The 26,332-nt window shown below is 41.9% G+C and overlaps 1 protein-coding gene across 5 annotated transcripts in view; it reads right to left on the bottom strand.

The window, feature by feature from the left end:
- crybg1a (crystallin beta-gamma domain containing 1a) overlaps window positions 1-26,332 on the bottom strand; it is a 243,875-nt gene that overhangs the window by 20,172 nt on the left and 197,371 nt on the right. For all 5 annotated transcript variants that reach the window (XM_072246122.1, XM_072246121.1, XM_072246123.1 and 2 more), the window contains 7 exons: window positions 25,230-25,265; window positions 22,715-22,863; window positions 16,733-16,859; window positions 15,193-15,338; window positions 7,014-7,140; window positions 3,597-3,629; window positions 3,220-3,332 (listed from right to left, as the gene is read on the bottom strand). In XM_072246122.1, coding sequence (XP_072102223.1) covers window positions 3,220-3,332; window positions 3,597-3,629; window positions 7,014-7,140; window positions 15,193-15,338; window positions 16,733-16,859; window positions 22,715-22,863; window positions 25,230-25,265 — 731 coding nt within the window. The remainder of the gene's footprint in view (window positions 1-3,219; window positions 3,333-3,596; window positions 3,630-7,013; window positions 7,141-15,192; window positions 15,339-16,732; window positions 16,860-22,714; window positions 22,864-25,229; window positions 25,266-26,332) is intronic.

Raw genomic sequence — 26,332 nt, 5'->3', positions numbered from 1 at the left:
GGAAATGAACTCAGGTCTCTAGTACCGTAAAGCATTGTACCAGGGAAGCTATGGTAAAGGAACCCTTAGGAAGCAGTGATCATAATATGATAGACTGCAGTTTGAGAGGGAGAGGTTAAAGTCAGATGTATCAGTATTACAGTAGAGTAACGGGAATTACAGAAGCATGAGAGAGGAGCTGGCCAAAGTTGTTTGGAAGGGGACACTAGCAGGGATGATGGCAGAACATCAATGGCTGGTGTTTCTGGGAGCAATTGGGAAGGAGTAGGATAGATACATCCCAAAGAAGAAGTATTCAAAATGCAGGATGAGGAAAACATGGAAGTCAAAAGCAACATAAAAGCAAAAGAGAGGACATATAATAGAGCAAGAATTAGTGGGAAGTTAGGGGATTGGGAAACTTCCAAAAACCAGTAGAAGGCAACTAAAAAAAAAAATAGGGAAAAATTGAAATATGAAGGTAAGACAGCCAATAATCTCAAAGAGGATACCAAAATGTCTTTCAGACATATAAAATTTAAATTCAGGTTAGAGTAGATATCGGACCACTAGAAAATGATGCTGGAGAGGTAGTAATGGGAAATAGCAGATGAACTAAGTAAGTATTTTGCATCAGTCTTCACTGTGGAAGACACCAGGAGTATGCCGGAAGTTCAAGAGTGTCAGAGGGCAGAAGTGAGTGCAATTGCTATTGCTAGGGAGAAGCTGCACGGGAAGCTGAAAGGTCTGAAAGTAGATAAGTTACATGGACCTGATGGACTACACCAAGAATTCTGAGAGAGTTGAAAAGATTGTGGAGCCATTAGTAATGGTCTTTCGAGAAGCACTAGATTCTGGAATGCTTCCAGAGGACTGGAAAACTGCAAATGTCACTCTACACTTCAAGGGAGGGAGGCAGAAGAAAGGAAATTATAGACCAGTTAGCTTGACCTCAGAGACTGGAAAGATGTTGGAGTCTATTGTTAAAGATGAGATCTCAGGGTACTAAGAGGCACAAGATAAAATAGGCCAACGTCAGCGTAGTTTCCTGTGGGGAAATTCTTGCCTGACATATCTGTTGGAATTCTTTGAGGAAATAACAAGCAGGATAGATGAAGGAGAATCAGAAGATATTGTGTACTTGGATTTTCAGAAGGCATTTGATCAAGTGCCATGAGGTTGTTGAACAAGATAAGAGCACATGGTATTACACAAAGGATGCTGGCATGGATAGAACATTGGCTGATTGGCAGGAGGCAAAGTGTGGGAATAAAGAGATTCTTATCTAGTTGGCTGGCAGTGACTAGTGGTGTTACACTAGGGGTCAGTGTTGGACATGCTTCTTTTTACGTACATGTCAATGATTTGGATGACTATATTGATGGCTTTGTAGCCAAGTTTGCAGATGATAGAAAGATAGGTGGAAGGGCAAGTAGTGTGAGGAAGCAGGGAGTCTGCAGATGGACTTTGACACCTTAGGAGACTGAGCAAAGATATGGCAGATGGAACACAGTGTTGGGAAGCGTATAGTCGTGCACTTTGGTAGAAGGAATAAAAGTGTAGATTACTTTTAAACATTCAAAAATCTGAGGTGCAAAGGTAATTGGGAGTCCTTGTGCAGGATTCCCTAAAGGTTAGTTTGCAGGTTGAGTCAGTAGTGAGGTAGGCAAATACAATGCTGGCAATCATTTCAAGAAGACTAGAATACAAAAGCAGAAAGGATGAGCTGACATTGGAGAGGTTTACGAAAACGATCCCAGGAATGGAAGGGTTACATATGAGGAGAGTCTGATGCCTCTGGGTCTCTACATGCTGGCATTTAGAAGAATGGGGTGGGGGGGGGTGAGGTTATCTCATTGAAACTTGTTGAATGTTGGGAGACCCTAGGTAGAATAGATGTGGAGAGGATGTTTCCAATGGTGGGGGAATCAGGGATCAGAGGGTGCAGCCTCAGAATAGAGGGACGTTCATTTATGTGGAGATTTAGCCATAGAGTGGTGAACTGTGGATTTCATTGCTGTGGAGGCCAGGTAAATGGGTGTATTTGAAGTGGAAGTTGATAGTTTCTTGATTAATAAGGATGTCAAAAGTTACATTTAGAATGGATGAATAGGGTCTGGAGGGATAATAAATCAGCCATGATGGAATGGCGGAGCAGACTCGATGAGCCAAATCGCCTAATTCTGCTCCCATGTCTTATGGTTTCTTTGAAGAGCAGGCCAAAGTACTCCAACCGTGCTGCTGGATAGGGAAATGCAGGATTTCAACTCACTAACTGTGAAGGGCTTATGATACGCTCAGGATATAGGCAACAGAGGGAAATCTACCCTTAATGGTGTTAGACTCCTCCTGATGTCTTGACCTTCATGATGGTTTGGAGGGAGCTGCTGGAGTAATCTGGACTAGTAACTGCAATGCATTTAATACCATTTACACCCTTCACTCATTTCACTGGGGTGTGCAGGCAGCTTGGATGCAGTGTGGACAATCGAAGTATTGTTCCTTACTGCCTCATGGAAAAAGTCTGCTGGACCACCTTTAGTTATTAGTTATACTCTTGACTTCACCTCACCTCTCGATAGAAATCATCCTGCAACTTCTGCACATTCACAAACCCAACTTATTTCAATAGAACATAAGATTTTTAATTTGTTTAGTGAAATCCAGAGGGGGTGAGAATAACAGCAAAAGTAATAGGAACAGAGTTAAGCCATTTGACCCAAGTCTGTTCCAGCATTCAATCAAGGCCGATTTATTATCCCTCTCAACCCCATTCTCCTTCCTTCACCCCATAACCTTAGACACCCTGACTAATCAAGGACCTTTCAACCTCCACTTTAAATGTACTCCATGACTTGGCCTCCACAGCCATCTGTGGCAATGAATTCCACAGAATCAGCACCCTCTGGCTAAAAAAGGTTTTCTTCATCCATGTTCTAAATGGAAGTCCCTCCATTTTTTATATTTTCCAATTATAATGAATAGGGCTTTCTCATTTACTGAAACAAAATGATAGGTATTGTTTTTTGGAATGGTAAGGTAGCTTTAGCTTAAAATAGGGCATCAAGAGGGAGTGTCAAAATTTAACCTCAAAAAGGATAGGTGTTAAAAACCATAAAAGATATTGAAATAGACTACAATATTCTATTTAACTGACTATCAGTTTAAAGAACTGCCACTGTAATCCATAACTACCCCATTAAGTCTTTATATTTTCAAGATCTAGATTAATTTGCTCACCTGCCACTTAGAACTTCACAGGACTTGGATGAAAAGCCATCAGGAAATTGGACTGCATCCATGTCGAAGATTTGTACGCTTCCTTGAAATTCAGGCTCAGAAAAGAATTTCACCTGCTCACAATAAATCACATAAAACACATGCAATATGCTTAAAAATATGATACAGAGCTAATGCTGTGTAAAATTTACAATTTCAATGTATCAACAATCTTATTTGCTTTAAACTATAAATAACATGGACGGTAAAAATGGTCTTAAAGAAATTACAATCATAATTGAGCAAATCCCCATGGCAATTTAGCTCAGACTCTCAAGATCCCTTAATAATTCCTTCGACAGAACAAGTCAATGAAAACATGGAACTTTATTCTTTACCTTAAATTTAGACAGTTCGCTATCCACTGCATCCTGAAATTAAAAAAAAGGCACAGATTATGAAGATTTACCAGAGAACATCACTGAACCATATATCACTCCCAAAGAAAGATAATAACTACTTACCTAGCTAATAAGATGCTCTTAACCTATAAGCTCAGTTAAAAGTACAGATTGTTTAGGGTCTTTAAGGTCCAAGCTAATGTACAAAATCTTATTATTTCAATTTGAAATTCATAGGATTCCAGACACATTTTTAGCTTCTTACCATCATTTCATTAATCACTGCCAAATGGCCTAAGTTATTTTTATTTAAAATGAATTAAACTCAGGATCGGATACTAAAGGAATTCTTCTATGGCTCTTTGCATCAGATGAAATCTCCTTGTCTCCAGTTGCTTCAGTTATCCAGTACTGTGTTGGATTCTGTTGTTTAAATCCAAGGTTCTTTTAGAAGTCAGAGACGAGGCATAAAGCTGGCTGCTTCATGTTTGTTTTATTAAGAGCTGATAGAACAAAGGGAAGTTGAAACGAAAAAGGGACGGAAATCTGATACTTGAAGGAGAAGAGAAACTAAAGATGGTGCCTAGCATAACATAGCTACCTTGACACTCAAAGGTAAGAAAAAAAATCCATTCTAATTTATAGACAATAATAATCCAATTAGAAAATACTTAGTCAATACTGCAGTAAAAACTGAACAACGAGAAAATACTTATTCACTTAATGCAAAGCACCCAGAACTTCCCAGAATTATACTTCGTATAACGGCTAGAGACATATTAAACAATATGTATATTATAACAACTAGGAATCATAGTAAGGAGTTACTTGTTTATAAGTAATTACATAATATGCAAGAAGATAATTAACTGCAAAGAAAATGATAATGAAACAGTTAATCCAACAAATGCAATTGTACAAATATGGCAGAACTGTTGAGATTTGGCTTGCTCTGATACTTATAAAACCTTAGCTCCATCCACAGCATGCTGCCTCCACTGTTTGGTCTTCTGCAAGTTGGCCGTTCAATCTAAGTATATCTGGTGCTGTTACTGGAATAATCCTCTCTAATTCTCACTGAATCTAGGCTAGTTCCTTGGATTTATGGCGAACAGTAAAAGTAGAGCAAACAACAAACAGTCTGCTGGAGGAACTTGGCAGGCTGAGCAGCATCTGTGAGAGGAAAGAAATTGCCAATGTCTCGGGTTGGATCCTTGCCTCAGGACCAAGAGTGCCGGCATAAAAAGGACAAGGGAAGAGGTGAGGAGCTGGTGATTGGTGGATTGAGAAGGGATGTAGGATGGTGCAGGCAGACTGCACCAGGTAGGGGGAACTAGGGTGGATTTGGGAGACAAAGCAGGCAAAGAGGGAAAGAGAAACCACGTGGATGGAGAAAAGTATGAAGGTGAGAAACAGTTGCTGGAGAGAGATAAACAAAACTCTAAAGGTTACCAGTGCTAAATACCAAAGCAGATGATGGGAACCATTAGGGGAGAGGTGAATAGCAATTGGTACCAGAACCAAACCCATGTTTTTTGCTCCGGATTCCAGCATCTGGATCTTCTTGAGTCTCCAGTAGAGAAAAGCCGAGCTTCAATCACATGGTCATATGGCACAGAAATAGACCCTACAACCAACCCAGTCTATGCCAACCATCCATTACGCCCATCTACCCACATTTCCATGAAATGCCCTCTGATAATTCAATTTACCTACATCTTCAAGGTATTTTGAGACAGGCAAACAACCCAACAATCTTCAGCTTTGGATTTTAATCCAAAGCTAGAGCTTTTGTTTTTTATCCAGGGAATTTTCTCACTCAACTTCTTTGTCTCCCTATCTTCCCTTTTGATGCTCTTTAAAACCTGTCTCATCTGTTCCAGTACCTCTAGATGTAAGGTTACAGAATGTTTAGGAATGAAATTCTATTCTTGTTCATGGTAACCTTAGGTACCCAGTCTGTACATTTTAGTTGAAATCTAAATCTTAACTATTGGGCATTGTGTGAGCATCTCACTGAGAGTAAACCAGAAAAGGCTCCCTTTACTTCCACTCTTTACCTCCTACCAATCAGCCGATCTTCTATCCACACTGGTTTCTTTCCTGCAATACCATGGGCTTTTATACTGTTTAGCAGCCTCATGTGCAATACCTTGTCAAAGGCCTTCTAAAAATCCAAGTAAACAACATCCACTGACTCTCCTTTGTTTATCCTGCCTGCTATTTCCTCAAAGAATTCCAATGGGTTTGCCAGGCAAGATTTCCCCTCAAAGAAACCATACTGCCTTCAGCCCATTTTATCGTGTGCCTCCACGTACCCCAAAAGAGGATCCTTAATAGTTGGCTCCAAGATCTTGCCAACCACTGAAGTCAGGCAAAGTGACCTATAATTCCCTGTCTTTTGCCTCATCCCTTCTTAAAGGGTTGAATAACAGCCCTCAGGAACCATTCCAGAATCTAGCGATTCTTGAAAGATCACTACAAATGCCTCCACACTCTCTTCAGAGTTTTTAGAACTCTGGTGGGAGGGTCCAGATGACTTATCCACCTTCAGACCTTTCAGCTTCCTGAGCACCTTCTTCATAGTGAAATCAACTACACCTACTTCTGCCCTGACACTTCCAGATTTCTGGCAAGATGTTGGTGTCTTCCACAGCAAAGACTGATACAAAATATTTATTCAGTTCATCTGCCATTTACTTGTTCTCCATTACTGTCTCTAGCATCATTTTTGAGTGGTCCGATGTCCACTCTTACCTTTCTTTTATTCTTCATAATATCTAAAAAAAAACTTTTCATATCCTCTTTTATATTATTGGCTGGCTTAACTTTATATTTCATCCTTTCTCTCTTTATTGCTTTTTTAGTTGCCTTTTTTTTAGCCATATAAAAACCTCCCAATCCTCTAGCTTCCCACAAATTTTTGCTACATTGTATGCCCTCTCTTTTGCTTGTCAGCTATGGTTACTTCACCTTCCCTTTAGAATGCTTCTTCTTTTGGATGAACCGATAGAACCTCTTCCGAATTATTCCCTGGAACTGCAGCCATTGCTAAGCTGCCATCATCCCTGCTAGTGTTCCCTTCCAATGAATTGGGCCAGCTCCTCTCTCATGCCTCTGCAGTTACCTATATGCAACTGTAATTCCAATACATCTGATTTTTTCTTCTTCTCCTCAAACTGCAGGGTGAATTCTATCATATTATGGTTACTGCCTCATAAGGATCCTTGGCCCCAAAGGGTTCCTTTTCTGTGAAGCTGGAAAATATCAAGGTGGAATATGAGGTATGATTCCTCTAAAACACATCGCACCTCAATGTCACAGCCTGGATTAGAATACCTTTAAGTTATTATCACGGTCTGTTCAATTCCTGGATCAAACTTAAATAAGCAAGAGATTAACTCAAACACCCACCACTAAAACAGGCTGAACTGAAGCGATGGTACAATTTCTTGCTCCCCAGTCTTCGAAGGTAGTGTATAGCCCCTTTTCCAGAATGTACTGTTCTCCTGTGAAATCAGAATTCTCGTATGCAACCCAGCTGCAAATTAAGCAGAGAACAGACTGGTTACTTCTACTGAGCTTTATAAATAGAGTTGTATTAAAGTGGAACCGTTGAGTGTGACTCTTAGGAGTTCACTGCTGAAATAAAAAAGCAGCACGGAAAGAACGATGGGTTTCAACAGCCAGCTGAGGCTTGTATATTGGGACCTGAGGACTTTTAAACCCAGGCTAATTTCATACAATACTGTGCAAAAGTCTTAGGCACCGTATTGCTAGGGAGATATGTAGCTAGGGAGCCTATTACTTTTACACCGTAGTCAATGTAGAGTGGAGAATGAGTTTGTAAATCTGGTGGGAGCAAAGGATGCTGGGAAACGTGAGGGTGGGGCACCACAGGAGTGGTTGTGGGACAGGTGGCAGAGAAGGAGTGCTGGGTGGTGACGCAGGTACAGACACACCCATCCCTGAGGCACCAGGCACACATTAGAGATACCTATCAGAATCAGGTTTATCATCATTCTCTCTCTGGCTATCCATCCCATAGGATGATGATGGCTCCTTTCAGTCAGTTAGTAGGGTAACTACCCCACTCCTCAGAAAGGAACAGCGTGTGGGTGAATGGATTTTAGGTGAGTTGGGAGTTGCACAGGTCCAGACCCACCCCTCTCGACATCTCCTCCCGGATCCAGCAGCATGGTGGGAAGTTCTGTTGCAGTGGATGGCCAGACCAAGCTCCGAAGCAAGGGATGCCCTTTCTGCGCTTCACGGCACGTGTTTGCTAGACGGCCGTTGACCCTACGAGAGGGTTCATCCGCCCTTTGACAGGTCTTGTCTTTCGTCCTGCAAGGTGTCTAGCCACCCTCCTCACCAAGCAAGCCTGGTGGGGGAGCCAGTTTAGTCGCCGACCACCCAACCATGCGACAGGTAGTACTGGGTTACATGGTACCAGTAGCACTCAGACGAGTGACCTGACAAGATCATCACTCACATATGTCATGACATTTGTTTTTTTTTGGGTGGCAGCAGTACAGTGCAACACATAAAATTACTACAGTACTGTGCAAAAGTCTTAGACACACTAGCTATAAAAAGTATTTCCCCCCACCCCCTGGAAGTTTTTATGTTTTATTGTTTTACAACATTGAATCACAGTGGATTGAATTTGTTTTTTTTTTGATGCTGATCAACAGAAAAAGACTCTTTTGTGTCAAAATGAAAGAGCATCTCCACAAACTGATCTAAATTAATTACAAATATAAAGCACAAAGTAATTGATTGCATAAGTATTCATCCTCTTTAATATGAGACCCCAAATCATCACGGGTGTAGCAATTGGTTTTAGAAGTCACATAATTAGTTAAATGGAGATCAGTTTTTGGAGACCTGTGTGCAGTCAAGATGTTTCAATTGATGGTAGTAAAAATACACCTGTATCTGGAAGGTCCAGCTGCTGGTGAGTCAGTTTCCTGGCAAAAACGACACCATGAAGACAAAGAAACACTTCAAGCAACTCTGAGAAAAGATTATTGAAAAGCATAAATCAGGAGACGGAGACAAGAACATTTTCAAGTCACTGAATATCCCTTGGAGTACAGTGAAGTCGATCATCAAGAAATGGAAAGAATATGGCACAGCTGTAAATCTGCCTAGTGCAGGCCGTCCTCAAAAACTGAGAGACTGTGCAAGAAGGGGACTAGTGAGGGAGGCCACCATGACAGCTCTGGAGGAGTTACAAAATCTTCAGAGACTGCGCATACAACAACTGTTGCCTGGGTGCTTCACCAGTTGCAGCTTTATGGGAGAGTGGCAAAGAGAAAGCCACTGTTGAAAAACACTCACATGAAACCTTGGCTAGAGTTTACCAGAAGGCATGTGGGGGATTCTGAAGTCAGCTGGAAGAAGGCGCTATGGTCTGATGAAACTAAAATTGAACTTTTTGGCCACCAGACTAAATTCTATCTTTGGCTTACATACATCATCGAAAAGACACCATCTCTACCATGAGGCATAGTGGTGGTTGCATCATGCTGTGGGGATACTTCACTGCAGCAGGCCCTGAAAGGCTTGTGAAGGTGGAGGGTAAAATGAATGCAGCGAAATACTGGGAAATCCCGGAGGAAAACCTGATGCAGTTTGCAAGAGAACTGCAACTTGGGAAAAGATTTGTTTTCCAGCAAGACAATGACCCCAAGCATAAAGCCAAAGCTGCACAGGAATGGCTTAAAAACAACAAAATTAATGTCCTGGAGTGGCTGCGTTAGAGTCCAGACCTCAATCCAATTGAGAATCTGTGGCTGGACTTGAAAAGGGCTGTTCACTCATGATCTCCATACAATCTGACAGAGCTTGAACGGTTTTGTAAAGAGAATGGGGAAACTTTGCAGTGTCCAGATGTGCAATGCTGATAGAGACCTATCCACACAGACTCAAGGCTGTAATTGCTGCCAAAGGTGCATCTACTAAATACTGACTTTAAGGGTGTGAATGCTTATGCAATCAATTATTTTGTGTTTTATATTTCTAATTAATTTAGATCACTTTGTAGAGCTCTGTTGTCACGTTGCCACGAAAGAGTCTTCTTCTGTTGATCAGTGTCAAAAAAGCCAAATTAAATCCCCTGTGATTCAATGTTGTAAAACAATAAAACATGAAAACTTCTGGGGGGGGGGGGGGAAGTAAATAGTTTTAATAGGCACTGTACGTGCCTCAGACGTTTGCATAGTACTGTAGCTTGTGACTAACCTTGCAGATTCCATGTCTCCACTGCCAACTTCTATGAATTTAAACCAATCTCTGGTTGTTATCTATGGTCTTACATTGTAAGCTTACAACCCTTCCTCCAGTTAACTAGTTCCTTTTTAAAACATTTTTTTCTTAAATTGCAGAGATTTCTTCACTTTTAAACAAAAGATATTCCGATATGGCATGTGGATGTCACTGATAAGTTCAGAATTTATTGTTGATTTCCAATTGGTCCTTAAACAGAACAGCTTGCTGGGTTATTTCAAAGGAGAATTAAAAGTTAACACTTCGATGATTTTGCAATCTCGCATGGGCCAGACCAGGTAACCAGGGACAGACGTTACAATGAAGGATGTACACTCCGTGGCCACTTTATGAGATGCCTCCTGCACCGAATAAAATGTCCACCGAGTGTATGTTCATGGTCTTCTACTGCTGTAGCCCATCCACTTCAAGGTTCAACGAATTGTGCATTCAGAGATGCTCTTTTGCACCCTACTGTTGTAACCTGTGGTTGAGTTACTGTCGACTTCCTGTCAGCTTGAACCAGTCTGACCATTCTCCTCTGAGCTCTCATTGACAAGGCATTTGCACCTACAGAAATGCTACTCATTGGATGTCTTTTTTTTGTTTGATTTTTGCTTCATTCTCTGTAAATTCGAGAGACCGTGGTGTGTGAAAATCTCAGGAGGTCAGCAGGTTCTAAAGTACTCAAACCACCCCATCTGGCACCAACAATCATTCCACTTAGATCACATTTCATCCCCATTCTGATATTTGGTCTGAACAATAACTGAACCTCGTGATCATGCCAGCATGCTTCTATGCATTGAGTTGCTGCCACAGGATTGGCTGATTAGATATTTGCATTAACAAGCTGGTGAACAGGTATACCCAATACAGTGGGCACTGAGTGTAGGTATGCCAGTAGTTTCATGCTCACTGTTAATACTGCTGTTTATTTTTTTTGCTTCTGTACTACCTCAGTGTATCTGTCTGGATGGCATGCAAATAAAAGCTTTTTGCTGTGCATGCGACAAAAACAAACCAATTACTTGCCTCCTTTTCTCCACCTTATCATGCAACAAAGGATCGAGAACAACGTGAGAGGTTTAACTTGTCCACGAGATGACTGAAGACTGCAAACTCCTTGATCCAACCCCAGTCCATAGTACTCGAGTACAAGCGACTCTCCTGCTAGATCTATTTTACAGCAAGTCACCAGAAGATTTCTACACACAGTTAAATTGCAGATTGATTTTTCCTTCTCACCATTAAAGGCACATACAAAAGTACAAACTGCCAGTCTTAATTATGAGCCAAAAATCAGGAAAACAAAAGTACAAAGAAATATGTTGATTTCTGACTCACAGGAAGAGCACAAATCAACATTAATTGGGTTGTGACTCACTAAACTAGGAATCTAATTTACTCTTTTAACGGTGACACTGTCAAGGATTCATTTACTATCTCTGCCTAATGTAATGATGCCTTTTCCTTGAGGTATTGTTCTGTGGTGCTTACACCTTTGCAAAGCAACACACACAAAATGCATGAGGAACTCAGCAGGTCGGGCAGCGTCGATGGAAATGAATAAACAGCAGAAGTTTCGGGTCAAGACCCCCCTTCAGGACTGGAAAGGAAGGGGGAAGGCGCCAGAATAAAAAGGTGGGGGGAGGGGAAGGAGGACAGGTAGAAGGTGGTAGGTGTAGCCAGGTGGGTAGGAAAGATGAAGGGCTGGAGAAGAAGGAATCTGATAGGAGAGGGGAGTGGACCATGGGAGAAAGGGAAGGAGGAGTGGAGCCAGGGGGAGGACACACTTACAATACTGTTATGTGCTATCAGGATATCAGTCCAGTGTGGAAGGAAAAAGTGAATAATATCACCTCAAATTATACAGGCAAGAGCAATATGGAACCATACAGGAAACAACTCAATTAGGATTTCTCGTGACTGGATTAATATCTCTTATGAACTTCAGAGCATTCATAGAGTCAGAGAAGTAGATAAAAAATGTGCAGGGTTCCCTAAAGGTTAATTTGCAGGGTGAGTCTGTGGTGAGGAAGGCAAATGCAATGTTAGCATTCATTCCAGAAGGACTAGAATATAAAAGTAAGGATGTATCGTTGAGAATTTATAAAGCACCGTTGAGGCCTCGCTTGGAGTACTGTGAGCAGTTTTGGGCCCTTTAGCTTAGGAAGGATGTGCTGAAACTGGAGAGGGTTCAAAGGAGGTTCACGAAAATGATTCCAGGATTGAAAGACTTGTCATATGAAGAGCATTTGATGACTCTGGGCTTGTATTCACTGGAATTCAGAAGAATAAGGGGTGACTTAATTGAAACCTATCGAATGGTGAAAGGCCTTGATAGAATGGACGTGAGAGGATGTTTCCTATGGTGGGAGAGTCCAAAACCAGAGGACACAGCCTCAGAATAGAGGGGCACCCTTTTAGAACAGAGATGAGGAGGAATTTCTTTAGCCAGAGAGCGGTGAATCTGTGCAATTCTTTGTAACAGGCAGCTGTGGAGGCTAAGCCTTTATATATATTTATTTAAGGCAGAGATTGATAGATTCTTGATTGGTCAGGACATGAAGGGATTTGGGGGTGGGGGAAGGCAGTAGATTGGGGCTGAGAGGGAAAATGGAGTGGCCATGATGAAATGGTGGAGCAGACTTGATGGGCCAAACGGCCTAATTCTGCTCCTGTATCTAAGGGTCTAAATACAGCAGAGAAACAGGCACTTTGGTTACTGAGTCTACAACAATCATCAGTCACCTACTCCCACTAATCTTCTATTAATCCCATCTCTTTTTCTCCCCACCCAGACTGTACTGCTCCCCTGCATTCTAGGAACAATTTACCCAAAAGCCCACACATCTTGTGAGAAGAAACTGCAGCATCCAGAGAGAAAACAGAGTGTCACAGGGAAAATGTGCAATCCTGGGCCGAGGATTGAGCAGCAGCTCGACTAGTCTCTCCAGTGCACTGCCCATCAACAAACACTATTGCATACATAACACTCAATGACTAGAAACACCCAACAATGCAAGGTTAATTAAAACGTGCTGTATTTCTCTACGACTTTGTGAAATCTGCCATTGCTGCTATCAGTAGGATTCAAGAAGAGGAGGAGAGAGGAGGGGGTAAACAGAACAATCTTCCCCCTGAGATTAAAAGTGAGGTCCTGGGAAATGCAAATTTCACCTTGGCTTCATCGACCCCTCTAAGTAAAGATAAATATCCATAAAGAAATTCACATGGCTTCTGGTCTTCCAAGGAAAAGAAAGCTAAAAGATCAAGACCTCAAGCAAGCACGATGCATATAGTCTACCAAGTATCAGTAATCTCTGCCCTTCAAAATGTTTCCAAGATAGTTATTACAGTGAAAGTAATAACTTAATGCATTCAGAACTTTAATGGTGCCAAATGAGCAGATTTTCTTAACTATTTATTCATAAGTTATATTAATGTTACTAATATTGCTCGGGAGGGTGACATAGTGAAGATACGTCTCTACCAAAGGAGGTGTAAGGTGCTCCTTCCCTCCACTAGCCTGCAGGTCACCCCTGGGGAAGGTGTAGCACCTGCTTAGTGCCCTGATCAGGGTTGCATGAAGCCATGGGTGCAGGTGGTGAATGGTCATAAGAGCAGCGGAGGCATATCACAAGTCCTGGTTACATGACCGCTGATGTTAGGCAGACAGTCTCTGAGGAGTATGGTTGGGGATGCCTGCCTTGTAAAGACATTGCCAAGAAGAAGACAATGGCAAACCATTTTTGTAGAAAAATTTGCCAAGAACAATTATGGTAACGTGCTAAGTAGTTGTAGGGTGACAAGACCCTGCTTTGTCCTTACAAGTGTCCACAACACACCTCCCTCTTTCACACGTAAGCTTTATTATTCTTTTGACTTTCCAACTGCAGGGGAGAAAAAGCACTTCATTTTAAAGAACATCTTCAACATTTAATCTGAAGATCTATCTTCCTACAATGTGTTATGGTATTCTAATTTTGTCCAAAGACAACCAATGAGGTCACAGCAAAAGGCTGGGTAACTCTAGTTCACTGAAAGATGTCAGGGGTCAAAATTTGTCTCACAGCACCATGACAAAAGTCAAGAATGCCATTTAGAAATAGACCGTCGCCCAACAACTGCAGAACACTGGATTCTTCCCAAGAGAATTTTCCCCCTCATCTCTTGGCTAATAAAGCTCACACTGGAATATAAAATAATGCACTCCAAATCCAAATCCAAAAGCGAGATCCAAAAGTTTGAACACTTCATTGATTACTGATAACGTACATATGTGCTGATGAAACAATGATCCAATCCTATGTATTTCAGTCAAATTCAAGGACAATGGGACCAGTACCTACTTTATTTCTGGTAATGTACATATTTACATGGACATCTTTCACAACTTCAAATCTCAAACCAACCCCAAATTCATTATAGCAAATGAAGCATGTTCAAAATGTACTGTACTACATTACAGTATACTCTGTTAGTATAATGATATAGTTATAAAGAAGGCAAGACAGTGGCTATACTTCATTAGGAGTTTGAAGAGATTTGGTATGTCAACAAATACACTCAAAAACTTCTACAGATGTACCGTGGAGAGCATTCTGACAGGCTGCATCACTGTCTGGTATGGTGGGGGGGGCGCTACTGCACAGGACCAAAAGAAGCTGCAGAGGGTTGTAAATCGAGTCAGCTCCATCTTGGGTACTAGCCTACAAAGTACCCAGGACATTTTCAAGGAGTGGTGTCTCAGAAAGGCAGCGTTGAATTATTAAGGACCTCCAGCACCCAGGGCATGCTCTTTTCTCACTGTTAGCATCAGGTAGGAGGTACAGAAGCCTGAAGGCACACACTCAGCGATTTAGGAACAGCTTCTTCCCCTCTGCCATCCGATTCCTAAATGGACATTGAACCCTTGGACACTACCTCACTTTCTTTTTAATATACAGTATTTCTGTTATTTTGCACGATTTTTAATCTATTCAATATACGTATACTGCAATTAATTTACTTGTTTATTATTTTTATGTTTTTTTTCTCTTCTATATTATGTATTGCAGTGAACTGCTGCTGCTAAGTTAACAAATTTCACGTCACATGCGGTGATGATAAACCTGATTCTGATTCTGATATTGACAGGATTGCCTTCTCAAAGTGGCAACCACCCATAGGTTAATAATACTAAGTTGCCGAAACTATCATTGGAGTGAAATTACTGAGCTGAATTGACTGAATTCTTCAAATACTCATTTTGTTTTAATTGCAGGAGGAAAAACTGAACTTTTGGCTATTTGTTTTAGTGTGCTTAAGTTACACTTACGTTCCACTGAGAACATTTATGGACATTGTCCTCAATCCGTAGTCAGTCTCTTCCAAGACGGGGACAGGCCCTAGTACTTCAATGCTTCCACTTTTTTCAGAAAAGTTTGTGTCACTGTACATTATCATGGCTGGATTTGACAAGTCCTATGTATTAAATGAGGGAAAAAAAAAGAACAGGATTTAACCCGATAGAGAATACTACCTCCAATATGAACAATAAATCATAAAAATAAGATTTTAAAAACCACAGATTTTGCAAAGTGGGCAAGAAAAATGGACAACAACCTTGAATATGGCAAGTTCATTGTTTATTTGGCTGATTATAATGAATATCAGAACATTCTAAATCCTTCTGTGTGCCTGTTGACCATGGCTTGTGATTGAATTTAATTAATTTTATTATTATCACACTTATTTTTAAATATCTACAGTGCTGCCTTTTTCTGTAACTTCTGCCAGCCTCAGTCATTTGAGATGCTTGAACTCCTCTGACTTTTACAACACAGAACAGTACAGCACAATATAAGCCCTTCAGCCTAAGATATTGTGTCGACCTTTTGACTTACACTAAATTCTCCTGCAGAACTCTCCTTTTCTTTCATCCATGCGCCCACCTAAGAGTTTCTTAAAAGTCCCTATTTTATCAACCTCTACCACCAACCTACCTCTGAAGTCCACCCTGCCCCCATACTCTCCTCCAATCACCTTAAGTTATGCCCTCTCGAATTAGCCATTTCTAGCCTAGGAAAAAAATGCTGGCTCTCTACTCTATCACTGCCTCTTATCATCTTATACACCTCTATCAAGTCAACCCTCATCCTCCTTTGCTCCAAATAAAAAGCCCCAGCTCACTCAACCTTTCAGTAAAAGACAAACGTGCTCCCTAATCCAGGTAGCATCGTGCTAAATCTCCTAGACACCCTCTCGGAAACCTCCTCATCATTCTGATAATGAGGCAGCCAGAACTGAACGCAATACTGCAAGCGTGATGTAATCGGAGCTTTATAGACTATAAACAGCTATACATCTTTGAATTTAACTGATGGAACTATACATAGCCATGTCTTCAACTATCCAAGCCCTAAGTTAAGAAATTCTCTCTTTACCTCACTCCCAACCTTCAAGATACTCTTCAGCACCTATCCCTGAACGATTTTGGTTATCTGTCAAACTATCTGCATGGCTTCAATATATTTCCTTTGATAAAGCTCCAGTGAAGCACCTCTGGACACTTTCATTACAATTAAGGTGCTCTATATAAAAGGATGTAATTGCTGCTTATTATCAACAAGTTCTTTACTTCATGGGTCACCTTCCTCCAAGTACAACTGAACTATACATCAGCACTCATACTCTTCTCAGGACGAGGCACAGACAAGAGACATTCTTCTTCCACAAGTCATTTTCTGGGATACTTTTTGGTGGGGGAGGTGACTGCAGGTTGGTATAAAGAAAGCAAACAATTGCAAGTATATTTTATTTAAGGTCACAAGATCAGTTCATTTGCAATTATATACATTCAAACAAGGAGTACTCACAACATGGATAAACCGCAAAGACTGTAGGTGTCTGTTGTAGCCTCCCCATTCATTCCATGCTCTGTACTGTCCTTCCTCAAGCGCATACTGATGACCTCGAAACCCTGGTTTCTCATAACCAACCCAACTAGGAGAGTTTGTAAACATGGGACAAAAGTCAAGTCATTCATGTGTCAACAAGTAGCGCAAAAATAGTTATTTATTAAGTGAAGTAAGTGTCCCTGTCAAATGCAAAATTCAGAAATCCAATTGACAATCTTGTAAAGCATGCCTAAAATACCTGCCAATTAAAATGTTAATAACGCACAAAAAAGGGTGAGTGCCTGTTGCATTTCAAGGGTGAGAGCCTGACATGCCTATTACTTTTGCTCTATGTGCTCACATCAAAATCTGCAGACATTTAAGGATTTGCCTTTGCAATGTGATCCACTACAAAATATTATCACAGAACACTACAGCACAGAAATAGGTCCCTCAGCCCATCTAGTCTGTAGCAAATCATTAATCTGCCCAGTCCTGGCAACCTGCACCCGGACCGTAGCCCTCTGTACCTCTCCCATCCATGCACCAACCCAAACTTCTCTTAAGTGTTCAAATTGACCCCGCATCCACCACGTGCACTGTCAGCTCACTCCACTCCCTCTCCACCCTCTGAGTGAAGAAACTCCCCCTCATGTTCCCCTGAAGCACTTTACCTTTCACCCTTAATCCACGACCTCCAGTTGCACTGTCACCCAACCTCAGTGTAAAAAGCCTGCTTGCACTTACCCTATCTATACCCCTCATCATTTTGTATAGCTCTATCAAATCTCACTCAATCTTCTACGTTCCAGGGAATAGGGTCCTAACTTATTCAATCTGTCCCTAAAACTCAGGTCCTTGAGTTGCAACAACATCCTTGTACATTTTCTCTGCAATCTCTCAATCTCATCCACATCTTTTCTGTAGGTAAGTAAACAACAATGCACACACTACTCCAAATTAGGTCTCACCCATATTTTACACATCTCCTGTACTCAAGACATTGATTTATGAAGGCCAAAGTGCCAAAAGCTTTCTTCACAACCCTATCTACAAACGTACCTGTGACACCACTTTCAAGGAATTATGGATCTATATTCCAAGATCTCTCTGTTTTACCACACTCCTCAGTGCCCGACAGCTTACTATGCAGACTGACCCTGGCGGTCCTCCCAAATGCAACATCTTGTACTTGTCTGTATTAAATTATAGTCGGCCCTCGGTATCCGCAGGGGATTGGTTCCGGGATCCCCTGCGGATACCAAAATTCGCGGGTGCTCAAGTCCCTTATATAAAATGGCGTAATATTTGCATATAACCTACGCGCATCCTCCCGTATACTTTAAATCATCTCTAGATTACTTATAATACCTAATACAAATATAAATGCTATATAAATAGTTGTTATACTATATTGTTTAGGGAATAATGACAAGAAAAAAAAGTCCGTACACATTCAGTACAGATGCAACTATCGCAGCTCTTGTGGGAACGCTGATGGTGCCTCAGCGAAAACAGCATTCAGCACTTGTTTTGCGCGAGCTGTTATAGAGGCAGTGCGCACGCCGTAGCTTTGAACTGCGTGAGATTTTCGCTACAATTGACAGTACTGCAGTGATTGCAGAAAAGTATGACTTTAATTTTGAAAGGGCACATAGGTTTAGGGCAGGTTTGCAGGATGCTTTGAGTGCTTACAAGGAACTGTATGATAGAAAAATGCGTGAACCTTCTAGTGTGTTTGCTGTCTTTCCGATTCCGGTAAGTGAAACTAAACTGTACATACATTATTTCTACTTTATATAGGCTGTGTATTTATCATGTCATTCCTGCTTTTACTATATGTGAGCATTATTTTAGGTTTTATGTGTTATTTGGTATGATTTGGTAGGATCTTTTTTGGCTCTGGGAACGCTCAAAAATTTTTCCCATACAAATGAATGGAAATTGCTTCTTTGCTTTACGCCATTTCCGCTCTACTTTCAGATAGTGGGGGAAACCTGCACAGTATTTTCGATCCGCGGATACAGAGGGCCAACTGTACATCTACATTTTTTAGCCGAGTTTTCCGGCTGGTCCAGATCTTGCTGCAAGCTTTGATAGTCTTCCTCGCTGTCCACTATACCCCCAATCTTGGAGTCATCTACACATTTGTTGATCAATTTTACCATATTATCATCCAGATCGTTGATACAGATGACAGGCCAACGATGGACCCAGCCTGCAACACACCACTAGTCACAGACCTGCAGTCAGAGAGGCAACAATCTACTACCACTCTCTGGCTTCTCCCACAAAGTCAATGTCTAATCCAATTTACTACCTCACCTTGAAATCCGATCAACTGAGCCTTCATGACCAACCTCCCATATGGGACCCTGTCAAAGGCCTTGCTAAATTCCATGTAGACAACATTCGCTACCTTGCCTTCCATCAACTTTCCTGGTAGCTTCCTCAAAAAACTCTAAGATTGGTGACACATGACCTACCACGCACAAACCATGTTGAATATCCCTAATCAGTCCCTGTCCACCCAAATACTTATATATGTAGTACCAGAGGGCACAGCCTCAGAAAAAAGGGACATCCATTTAGAATGGATATGAGGAGGAATTTCTTTAGCCAGAGGGTGCTGAATCTGTGGAATTCATTGCCACAGGGGGCTGTGGAGGCCAAGTCACTGGGTACATCTAAGGTTAAGGTTGATAGGTTCTTGATTAGTCACTGCATGAAAGGTTACGGGGAGAAAGCAGGAGACTGGGGCTGAGAAGGAAATGGATCAGCCATGATGAAATTGCGGAGCAGACCTAATGGGCCAAATTGCCTAACTCTGCATCTGTATCTTATGGTCTTATCCAGTCCCTTCGAATACCATCCAATAACTTTCCCACTACTGATGTCAGGCTCAATGGCCTAACTTTTCCTGGCTTATTCTTAGAGTCATTCCTAGAGAATGGAAAAACATTAGCTCTCCTCTAATCCTCTGGTATCTCACCTGTGGCTAAGGATGTTTTAATTATCTCTGCTAGGGACCTGCAATTTCTGCACTAGCCTCCGAGGGAATATCTTGTCAGGCCCTGGGTATTCATTCACCCTAATTTTCTTCAAGACAGCAAACACCTCCTCCTCCGTAATCTTTCTAGGGTCCACGACCTCACTTCTATAGACTCGGTGTCTGTCTCCTGAGTAAATACAGATGCAAAAAAATCCAGATAGTACTGCCTCATCTCCTTCGGTTCCACGCTTAGATTATCACTCTTATCAGCCAGAGCACCAATTTCGTCCCTTGCTATCCTTTTGCTCTGAATATATCTGTAGAAGCCCTTAGGATTATCTTTCACCTTGTCTGCTAGAGCAGCCTCACACTTTCTTTTAGCCCTTCTGCTTTCCTTCTTAGGTATCCTCGTGGATTTCTTATCCTCCTCAAGTACTTCATTTGTTCCTACCTGCCTACATCTGCAATGTATTGTACCGCCTCCTTTTTCCTTGTTATTGCCACTTACAGATGGAAGCTGCAGACTATAATTCGGAAATCTTGAGGACCCCCTTCCCAGCTTGAAGAGGAACACGAGAAATAAAAGGCAACTAATTTAAAAGCAAACGGAAAATGAGAAGCAAACAGGAGGGACACACAGAGATGACACTATTAACGAGAGACACTAGATAAGAGGGGCACTGCTTGCACCATTTTTGAAGGAGCCACACTCCGGAGAGGGCAGCATCGGGAGAGGAAGAGAAGGCAGGATCCAGGGGGGAAGAGAGGGCAGCATCGGGAGAGGAAGAGAAGGCAGGATCCGGGGAGGAAGGGAGGGCAGGACCTGGAGAGGAAGGGAGGGCGGGATCTGGAGAGGAAGATAGGGCAGGACCCGGAGAGGAAGGGAGGGCAGGATCAAGAGAGGAAGAGAAGGCAGGATCCGGGGAGGAAGGGAGGGCAGGACCTGGAGAGGAAGAGAAGGCAGGATCCGGAGAGGAAGGGAGCGCAGCATTGGGAGAGGAAGAGAAGGCAGGATTCGGAGAGGAAGGGAGGGCAGGATCCGGAGAGGAAGGGAGGGCAGCATTGGGAGAGGAAGAGAAGGCAGGATCCGCAGAGGAAGGGAGGGCAGGATCCGGAGAGGAAGGGAGGGCAGCATCAGGAGAGGAAGAGAGGGCAGGATCCGGAGAGGAAGGGAGGGCAGGATCCGGAGAGGAAGGGAGGCCAGGATCCGGACAGGAAGAGAGGGCAGGATCCGGAGAGGAAGAGAGGGCAGGATCCGGAGAGGAAGGGAGGGCAGGACCTGGAGAGGAAGGGAGGGCAGGACCTGGAGAGGAAGGGAGGGCAGGATCTGGAGAGGAAGGGAGGGCAGGACCTGGAGAGGAAGAGAGGGCAGGATGCGGAGAGGAAGGGAGGGCAGGATCCGGAGAGGAAGAGAGGGCAGGATCAAGAGAGGAAGAGAGGGCACGATCCGGAGAGGAAGGGAAGGCAGGATCCGGAGAGGAAGGGAGGGCAGGATCTGGAGATGAAGGGAGGGCAGGATCTGGAGATGAGGAGAACAGCTCAGTGGCTCAGAGTTGGAACACACAAAACAATTGAAAAAAACTGCTCTCATGAATAATCACAGATAAGAATGAAACAAGATAAATACAAACAAGTTCACTATATAACAATCACGATGTCCCCTTTCCCCATCATGATTTACGTGAGGCAACACACACATTTACATCTACATGGGTAAATGTGCACTGAGGGTAATGCATAATTTAAATGACAGCATTACTCAGCTAGAATTTCTGTTTTGCTAAGTGTTGTATTACGAGGATAAGGGCAAGGTGACACACCAAGAATGATTTATACCTCAGATACAAATTTCAAAAGCATACAGAAGTTCCAATGCATGCAAGTTCAAATTCTTGTCAAATTCAAAATACCTTACACAAGATTCCATGTGCAATACTTACAGCTTTATATAAGCTTATTGCTCTTTTTTTTATAAACCCCATCAACCAAAATACCTTTCATAAGACTGATAATATCTCATTTACATCTGCTACTATCCAAGATCTTCCACTCTCCCCTCCTATTAGATTCCTTTTTTGGCCCTTTATCACTTCCACCTATCCCCACAGAGCTTCTTACTTCATCCCCTCTCCCCCACCCACCTATCTACCTCCGAACTGGCTTTACCTATCACCTGCCAGCTTGTACTCCTATCCCTCACCATCTCCAGCCTTCTTATTCTGCTTTCTGCCCCCTTCCGTTCCAGTCTTGATGAAGGGTCTGGGCCCGAAGTGTTGGCTGTTTACTCGCCTTCATAGCTGCTGCCTGACTTGCTGAGTTCTTCCAGTATTTTGTGTGGGCTGCTTAAAAAGGTTCCAGCCTTCGCAGAATCTCTTGTGTTTATGACAACAAATCATTCCTCTGAAACTCTGCTTGTGCACAATAGTTTATTCTCTGATTGAAAATAACTTATTGATAACCTCCTGCCAACAGTCTCCTTTACTCCAATGTCAACATATTTTAAGTGCCTGAAGAACTTTTATTTCTATTAAGTTAGTTGCCTTGTTTATACAAAAGTTCAAAGAGAAATAGTAAATGTAAATAGATCATTTTCCATTTAATGGATGAAATCACTTGCTACTCAACTCCATAATCAGTCTATGGCTGCATTACCAAACCTGGGGTCCTCAACCACCTTGCTTAACGGTGCTGGTCTATGGCATAAACCCTTGCTATAAACCATATAACTAGCATATTACACTGCATTTTATATCATGGACTTGTTGACCAGTAAGGTTAGATTATCAAAGAGAAATCTACTAGGAAATTTAGTACAATGTTTAAACCAAATTAGGAAAATGAACAGGTGCGATATTTCCATCAGGTTTAATTACTTCTATTATATACCCCTCAGATAATTTGTGATAGTAAGATTCAAGCTGCAAGCAAAACAGAGATCTAGTACTAGCCAGTGTTTATATACAACTTACAATCCTCCTAAGACCTTCATTGATCCAATATTTGCAAACGGATATGTGTGGCACAAAGCTGACACTTCATCATCTTCAGTGAAGCTGAATACATCTGTTGTTATTTCCAGCTGTTTGCCTTCAAACAACGGTTTTTCATATATGATTACCTGCAACAGCAAATGCCTAAATGAGGGAAATGAACATTTTCTTGCATTTATTGCAGATGTTTATTTACTGAACACTGACTTACTGCCCATTACGCTGCTGATGTTTAGGGCAGCAATGAAGGTCCTCCACCTCTGTCTGTATAGAAGGATTCTTCACTGCTGTTTCCATTACAATTGTCTGTAGACCACTCAGGGTTGTTAGCACCGAGATAAACCTCCGAATCTGGAGGACCAGGGGAGCACACTTAGTCTGGACTCTACCTTTTGACTTGTTTGGCATGGGTGACTCTATGAAGCACCAAAGCAAAAGGCCCAGACTCCAGCCCACATAGCTCTCCGGGTCATGGAGGCACGCAAGCCTCCAAACACTATGGTGAGGTCGCGGTCTTCGTAGAGGGCTGAACACAGAAGCACAACATTAAACACCAGCAGCAAAGCTACCTGAGTATGATCACAGATTCCTAAGGCAGTGGCAACAGGATTTGCTCTGAAATTTGTAATGACTGATTGTTTCAACTAACTCTGAGTGTCAAATGTCTTTTAATCTCGATTTTGTTTACACAATTTGTTCTTCAACCCTAATTAAGTTTAGGACATGCTCCAAGTATATAATCCATAACTCACACAAATTTAACATATCATAACTCCATAGCAAGCAAGTTAGCATTGGGAAACACCAAAAAAAAACTCTTCTAAAAAATTCTTTTTAAAATCAAAAATATTAAAATGAAGGGTGCAGTGACACTTAATCATTCCAAACAGCACAGAACAGGAGAATATGCATCAGGAGAGGGGTGATGAGGCCATCGAGGGATAACAAGTAAACTGCTAGTGGGTGTGGAAGCAAATTCAATAACCTCCAACGGAGACTGAATTCAGAGGATACAAAGGGTTTGTACACAGTATTGTTGTGTTTAAATATGCTTCATGTGCCAGTTTTAGGAATTTGAGATGCTGGCTATGAATCAGTAAATGCAATAAAATGGCCTTTGAATCTTGAAGGGTCATACTTAAGGAAATAAAAGAGTGCAATTTGGATCTGTCAACTACAGCACTGAAGTAAAAACAACCAACATTCTGATGCGTCAGGCAAATGGACCAAGAGGTGACAGAGAAGCATTGACCAAGTGAAAAATAAAAAAAAACTGCAAATAATTGACAGATAAAATAAAATTTTAAAAATGCTGAAAATAATTAGCAGATCAGGCCTAAACTATAGGAGGAGAAATGGTGTTAACATTTCAGGTTGAATTACCAAGCTTTGTACAACTGGTAGCAGCTGTTACAAATGCATAGATTCAAGTGCTCTGACATGGAGCCAGCAGGCCGAGGACTTGGTTCTTCAGTCAACTCAGTGTTTCATTTATGTTTTCCTTATGAGTCCTGCTTACTGACTGTTAAGTTCTTGTGCTGATGCTGCAGGGTTTTCATTGCAACTGTGCTTACATCACTTGGGCATATGTCACTAAACTTGACTGTGAATTCTCCTGCCTGTCACTATATGGAGAGAAACTGGCAAGGGTACAAAGCTCCATGTTGCTAATAAATCTGGAAAATGTCAAGGATTAGGGTAGGATATTTGATAAAAGAATTCTTTTTTTTAATTGAGATACAGCGTGGAATGGGCCCTTTTGGCCGTTTGAGCCACGCTCCCCAGCACCCCACCAATTTAACCCTAGCCCAAGCACGGGACAATTTACAATGACTAATTAGCCCACCAACCAGTGCATCTTTGGAGTGTGGGAGGAAACCCGAGCACCTGGAGGAAACCCACGCAGTCATGGGGAGAAGGTACAAACTCCTTACAGACAGCAACGGGAACTGAACCCGGGGTACTGGTACTATTAAGTGTTCTGCTTATCACTACCTTGCCATAACATTAGGCACACCAAGTGTGAAACACCTTCTTAAAAAAGGAATGAAAAATGTTTTTGAGCTCAAATAACAAAATACCAATTACTGTATACAACAATCTAGTGTTGGCGCGTGGCCAAGTGGTTAAGGCGTTCGTCTAGTCATCTGAAGGTCGCTAGTTCGAGCCTTGGCTGAGGCAGCATGTTGTGTCCTTGAGCAAGGCACTTAACCACACATTGCTCTGCGATGACACCAGTGCCAAGCTGTATGGGTCCTAATGCCCTTCCCTTGGACAACATCGGTGGCATGGAGAGGGGAGACTTGCAGAGAGGGGAGACTTGCAGCATGGGCAACTGCCAGTCTTCCATATAACCCTGCCCAGGCCTGCACCCTGGAAACCTTCCAAAGCACAAATCCATGGTCTCGTGAGACTAACGGATGCCTATATATAATGCAATCTAGATACAAGACTTAACAAAATTATGGGAGGCTGTACTGCCAGAAAATCTTACCTTATGTTCATGAAGGTTTTCTACTTTTAATGCACCCTGCAAAAGAAGTATTACTTTTTTTTTAATATTTGTCTTCTTCTTGGTAAAATAGTAACAGATCAACTCTTCAAAGGTGCCAAAATGTAAACCTTTTTTAACTAATGAATTAATGGGACAATAAACAGAAAAACAAATATTTTGAGAACTGAAGTCAAAGGTTGGTGCGATTAAAAATATCACATTGGCATTACAAGTTTCCAGAGAGGTACTGTATACTGATCAGATACTCTGAAGTAACCATGCCAAATATCACTGTTTTCCCTTGAGTTATTTTATGCAGATAAGCTGAAAAAATATAAATGCAAATGAGAAATTTAGGTAAATATCATTTAAATGAAGAGGGAACACTTCCTAAAACACCCCCACAGAAAATACCTCATATTTATATTCATCTCAGGCCAATATTTATTGATCATTTTCAGTTATCCCTTGGATGGCAGAGAAAATATAAAACCATATAGTAGAAATACATTAAGGGACACCTAAGGTCAGGTTCACAGCATTCTTAAGGGAGGGTCAGCAGCCAGAAGTCCTGGGACATACTGGTACCAACAACATAGGTAAGAAAAGGGATGAGCAAATATAGGGAGCTTGGTAGAAAGCTGAAAAGTAGGACTTCGAGGATAGTAATCTCTGGACTGCTGCCTGTGCCACAGGTCAGTGTGAGTAAGCACAGGATATGGTAGATAAATGTGTAGTTCAAGAATTGCTTCAGAGGTTAGCAGGGTGACTAGAGTGAGGGTAGGAATGACCATGAATAAAAGGGGAAACGTGTCCCTAGAGTCAGAGCAGATAGGGGAGGGCAAGTTTCATATTATGTTTCAGTGTTCACCAGCGACGAATGTAAAGACAGCATAAAAGAGCCTGACATCCTCGAACACATTTATATTAAGAAAGAGGATGTGCTGGAACTTTTGAAAAACATTATGATAGATAGGTCCCTGGAGACAAATAGGATAAACCCCAGCTTCGTATGGAAAATGAGGGAAAAGCGGCTTTGGTGATGATGTTAATTTATTTACAGGTATAGCACCATAACAGGTCCATCCAGCCTGACGAGCCCG

This window comes from Mobula birostris, chromosome 2, assembly GCF_030028105.1.
Source record: "Mobula birostris isolate sMobBir1 chromosome 2, sMobBir1.hap1, whole genome shotgun sequence".
NCBI classification, from domain to species: Eukaryota; Metazoa; Chordata; class Chondrichthyes; order Myliobatiformes; family Myliobatidae; genus Mobula; species Mobula birostris.
This window is presented reverse-complemented; position numbering and strand designations above follow the sequence as displayed.